At 65.8% G+C, this 5,587-nt stretch overlaps 1 protein-coding gene across 1 annotated transcript in view; it reads right to left on the reverse strand.

The window, feature by feature from the left end:
* Positions 1-5,587, reverse strand: part of SUSD4 (sushi domain containing 4) — a 57,470-nt gene that overhangs the window by 7,688 nt on the left and 44,195 nt on the right. The window contains exons 5-6 of the mRNA XM_049635311.1: positions 3,576-3,767; positions 2,474-2,618 (exon numbers count right to left, since the gene is read on the reverse strand). Of these exons, the coding sequence (XP_049491268.1) occupies positions 2,474-2,618; positions 3,576-3,767 (337 nt within the window). The remainder of the gene's footprint in view (positions 1-2,473; positions 2,619-3,575; positions 3,768-5,587) is intronic.

Raw genomic sequence — 5,587 nt, forward strand, 5'->3', positions numbered from 1 at the left:
GGAGGCCCCCCAGGCCTGCGGCCCCCCGCGACTGAGGGCCCCCCCGTGCAGCGAAGGCCCCCCCCCTGCGGGGCAGAGGCCCCCCAAAACCGAGAACCCCCCAAGACCGAGGCCCCCCCAGAACTGAAGGCCCCCCAAGGCTCGTGATGGCAGCGGAGCCCGCGTTGAGCCTCTTCCGGGGCCCCGTCTGGCAGATGGTGGCACTGAGGGCCACGGCCACACTGGGACAGCAGCGTCCCCCTTTGTCTGGGCCCCGCTGTCCCCTCAGGCTTCCTCCTCCCCATCCTCCGGCCCTGAGCAGGGGACTACGTGGCCCATCCCGCTGTGCCTCCTCAGGGTCGCTCAGGAAGCCCTCTGGAAATGGAGGAGCTCCAGGAGCCAATGGGAAACCAGGGGCCCTCAGTGCGTGAGGAAACGTTAGACCCTGAGCTTCTTAGACTCCGTTTTTGTTTCCGCTCCAGCGTGAAAGTCACCGATTCCCATCAAGGTAGAAAAGGGAAAACCCACGTCGCCACCTTAGTCATTACGCGGCCCCTCCACCCCCCACCCAGCAGCCGCCAAGGGTGGCCGCTGTCTCTGTGGGCCTCGCCCCTGTGTGGCCCGTCGCCCTGACGGGGGTCTGGCCACCGCGCTGCGTCTGTCCCCCAGAGGGCCCAAGTGGCTGGTTGACTCGGCTTCCTAGTTCTCCACTGGGCCCTGGAGCTGAGTGACGCAGCCGGAGGATAAACGTCCAGAGGGGAGGACCCAGCCGGCGGGCAGACCTGAGCGCTGACTGCCGCGGCCCGACTCCAAAACCCCGGGAAATGCCACGTGTGGATGCGGGCGCTGGGTGGAGGGGCACAATCCCGGAGACGGAGGGAGGCGGGCAGGGAGGGAGGGCGAGCTGGCCAGGAACGCTCCCCGCTCCCCCCGCGAGAGGCTGCGTGTCCCCACCCCCAGCCTGTGCCCGTCCGTCCTCTGGTCTCACCCGCCGACTCCGGGCCGCGGCTCGGCCCCCATGTGCTGCCATCAAGCCCCTCGCTCTCTGGTGTTCCCCGCCCCCGCGTGGCCCGAGAAAAGTCCACTGTGGGCTTGTCCCGAGAAAGCTGTCGTCTGTGTGGCTGACTGAGAATACTCGAGGGTAGAAAAACACCACGTGAAAGAGTTCGGGGCACGTTTTAAAAACTCCTCGTGCAGTGGATGTTCTGGAAGCTTCTCTCCCAAGCAGACGTGGGGAGATGGCCCCAAGCACCCAATGTGCCACAAATCACGTGTGGGTCAGCCCCCCCTCTGCAACCTTCAGTCTTCTGTAGATGCTAGGACTGCTCACGATAGATCCCAGGCCCTCGATTAGTAAGTCAGATGTGAGGACCGAGGCCACAGAGCACAGAAGGTGCCGGCATCTCAGCAGGGGTGTGGCTGGGGCAGGTGCACGGCTCAGCGACACGGGGCCGGCCTGGGGGCCTGAGGGCCGACCAAGCGGCTCCACGGCCTCCCTCAGTCCTCACCTGGCCAGGAGCTTGAGAGACTGGACCTTCCTGGAGGCAAGAGGGGGAAGGGATTCATTCCAGGAGCCTCCCCCGCTGTCAAGACGCCTTTCCGGGAAGGCGCGCACAAGTCTGGGGGCCACACCGGCCCTGCGGGTGAAGACAAAGCTTCTTCTGGAAGCACGGGGTCCCAAAGGGACCGACACGGGTACGCAAGCCTGAGGACACTCGAGATCCCTCCGGGTGAGGCGGCTGGTGTCGGGGAGGCCTGGCCAGTGATCTGGCCTCTGTTTCCTGAAGGTCACAAACTCGTCCCCCGACAACATCAGCAACGCCTCCCTCCGGGAACGGTAGTCAGCCAGCAGCAGGGGTCAAGGGTCACGCCTAGGTTGTCGGAGAGGCCAGGGCACCGTGTTCCCAGCAAGCTCCTCTTCTGGGACGACCGCCGTGAGGGTGGGGGCACCAGTGTGAGCCCGTGTGTGCACCGGCCAGGGGAGGGCCAGCACGTCCTTCCCAACCCCCCACACCCCGTCCAGAGCCCTGTCTGCTTCCGGAGGCTTCCCTGGCACGTTGGTTTGGAACCTCTGCTGGGTCTCACACCTTTGCCTGCATCTCCTACTTAGTTCCGCCCAGGGGTGATGGGAATGGGCCCCGGGGGCCCTGCACGGCCACAGCCCCGACTCTGTGGGTCCATCTCCACACCCCCCGCGCCCGCCCGGAGCCGTCCACGAGGGGCGCACGAGGACACGGTGGGGAGGAAGGAGTTGAGCCCTGCCCAGCTCCGTGCTCCGAACGCAGACACCCCCTTCCCCCTCCTGCGCCTGTCCAGAGCCATCCACCAGGGGCACACGAGGACATGGTGTGGGGGTGGGGGGTGGGAAGAGTTGAGCCCTGCCCAGCTCGGTGCTCTGACCCCAGACACCCCCCCAACCTGCGAGCCCATCTGTCAGGCCTGACCCAGTGCTCCCACCACCTTCTCCTGGCTGCTCGAAGGCCACGGCACTGACCTGACGGGGAAATGGGCCTTGAACTTGGTCTGGAACATCCTGGCCAGGATGACGAGCAGCAGCACCAGCAGCACGCTGGTCGCCGTGAACGCCACGACCTTCCACGTGGTCAGGAGGGTCTCGTGAGGGCTGGGCCACGTTTGCTCTGCGGGGAGAGAACAGAGCGGCGCCAGAGGCCGAGCGGGCACGAGTGTGTTTGTTGGATGGATGTGACCTGGGGGGGCTCCGCAGGCAGGCTGGTGCTGCCCCAGGTCAGACCCTCCCGCACCCCAAAGTCTGTCCCCAGTGCGGCCTCTGTGCGGCTGCCGGCAGGTACGGAGGGCGGACAGCCTGGTGCGTAGTGAGAAACGCACCTGCTTCTCTGGCAGAGAACAGGGGTCACTCTCCCTGGGCACCCAGGGCAGGGGGGTGGGCTGGGACTGTCTGCCGTGCTGAAGAAAGGGACGGGGGGTAAAGGGATGTGTCCTCCGTGGCTTCTCATCCACCTCTGACCGTCAACACGTCTGCCAGGAGAAGGCAGGAGCAGCCCTTCCAGGGGAGTCCCCATCCCTGGGGCCCAGGCCCCCCCGTGTGCGCCCACCATCCTCCCTTGGGGCCGCCCCCTCCCCGTGTAACGGGTTCCCATCCAAGGGTCACCAGATGTCCCAGGTCAATAAGCGCTTCCCCCACATACAGCGGCCAGGGGACAGGTGCTCTGGCAGGAAACCCCAGGGCGAGTGGGTGGGACCAGATGTGCGAGAGACCGAGGTTGTGGTCACTACCCTGGGCTCCTGGGACCGGTGGTGGGTTTGCTAGCATCTTGCTAGTAACTAGGAGGCCCCCAGGTTTGCAAACGGCCTGCGGTTTTCCAAGTGGGCGCAGGTCTTACCTGCAATTACACCTTCTGTGTTCTACACGCATCAATTGGAAGAGAAAGGCCGGGCTGGCGCCCGAGGGCCGGGGGCCTCCTCAGAGGGAGAGACGGGGCTGGGGGAGACCCCGTGCGCAGAGGACCGCCCTGCCCCGGGGCGGGAAAGCATCTGGGGCCCCGGCGAGGGGTTTCCGCATCACGTGTGTCCCTCACGCCGGGGTAGGGAGGGGGCTGTGACCTCACGCTGCTCACCTGACTTGATGCAGTAAACCTGGTAGGAGGGGAACCACTCCCCGTACTGGCAGGTGATGTACTTGTAGTCGCTGGTGAGGCTGTAGCCGGGGTCGCAGTAGAACTCTACCACGGTCCCGTGGTTGTAGCGCTCACAAGGCCGCGGGTGGCAGACGAAATCACCGTGACTCACGGTGGGAGGCAGCGGACACACTGGGGCAGCAGGGGAGAAAAACAGCTTCAAGACTGGCTCACATGGCGCCTGAGGCCCGCGGAGCCCCTGCTGCGCCCTGGGCACGTGTGGGAGCCCCTGCCGTGTCCTGGGCCCCACGGGAGCCCCTGCCGCGCCCTGGGCATGTGTGGGAGCCCCTGCCGCGCCCTGGGCATGTGTGGGAGCCCCTGCCGCGTCCTGGGCACGTGTGGGAGCCCCTGCCGCGCGTCCTGGGCACGTGTGGGAGCCCCTGCCGCGTCCTGGGCCCCACGGGAGCCCCTGCCGCGCCCTGGGCATGTGTGGGAGCCCCTGCCGCGTCCTGGGCACGCGCGGGCCGCAGGGGCCGTGAGAACCTCGTCAAAGACACGTTCATCCTACGCGGCAGCGTGTCTCTTTATCACACAGTACTGACCGCGAGTGTTATAACGCACCCGACAACCCAGTACCTGCAATTAAGATACTTACAGAGAAACACTCTACCGACGGGAGCCGCCACCCCAAGCCCGTTTCTGCCCGGGGCAGGCGCCTGGCAGGGGAGCACAGTGGGCACAGGGGGGCCACCGAACGCTGTGACCTCACGCACGCCACACGGCCTCTCCAGGCCCTGCTGTTCTCCCCTGCAAAATGGAAGCCTACCCCACCCACTGTGATTTGGTTTTTCTGACCCTAATACTCTTTGATTTCAAGGGAAGAAAAAAAGCACTTTCAGTTTCCTCTCTGGGCAGAACCGCTGGTGCCCCGTAACTGGTCGCTGCACACAGTCCAGGCACAAACTACCAAGGCAGCTCACGGCCACACGTGGGGGAGCCCAGCACCACCGGTGCAGACCCCGCACATGCGGGCCACATGAGAGCAAGAGGGGCCACTGCGCACAGCGTCCCGAGGTGGGGAGAGGGGGGCGAGAGGCCCTCTACACTCACTCCTCCGGCCCTGCGAACACCATTGCGGGGTCCTGTGGGCTCCTCGTGGATGGGGAACGGGAGCTCAGAGCTCAGACTCTCCGGCAGCGGCCAGCCCCGGTCTGAGCTCGGGCCCGGCGCCTGGCCAGCCGAGTGACCCCGGCCGGCTGCTTCTCGCCTCTGGGCCTCCGTGTCCTCACCTGTGAAACGGGAGAGTCCGAGGGCTGTTCTGACAGAATGTAGGTGGACGGCCAGGAAGGCCAGGGCCTGAGCGTCTGAAGCCAGAGACCCCAGTGACACTTGGGGACGTGGCGGGGTACGGGCCGGTGGGACTCCAGCCTTCCCCAGGCTGAACGATGCTGTGTGCACCAGCGGGACGGCAGAGGCCAGTGGCGGGGGGGGGGGGGGGGTCCATGTCTGACGGTGACCTCTGCCCACTCAGGCAGCTGCCTGGGTCCCCCTCCACCACCCCGGAGCCCCCTCAGTCCTACAGTGCAGAAGGCCCTTTCTGCGCTCAGGGGCACACAGGACAGCACAGGCTCCGTGTCAGTCCCAGAGCCACAGGGATCGGGAAACTACCGGAACGTTTCCAAGGCCCAGCGAACGAATGTGTCTCAGCAGCACCCCCTCACTTGCCCTGAAGGACAAAGGACCGGTCGCACTGTGGCATCGACCCTGTGGCAAACGGTCCCATATTCTGCTGAGAATGACGAACTGGACGCTCTGGACAGATCAATCATCTAGGAGGGAATTGGGGGGGCCGCGCGGAACAGAGGGGCAGGGCTCGGATGCCCCAGATCTGCACGCGACCCCCACTCTGTGCTGATGAGCCGGAGTGCAGGGCTGTTTCCTTTCTGGGGTTTCGCCATCCGAACACTGGGGGACGCTCTCCCTGACTCCCGTGCCCTGGGGGACGCTCTCCC

This window comes from Panthera uncia, chromosome F1 (genome assembly GCF_023721935.1).
Source record: "Panthera uncia isolate 11264 chromosome F1, Puncia_PCG_1.0, whole genome shotgun sequence".
Taxonomy (NCBI): domain Eukaryota; kingdom Metazoa; phylum Chordata; class Mammalia; order Carnivora; family Felidae; genus Panthera; species Panthera uncia.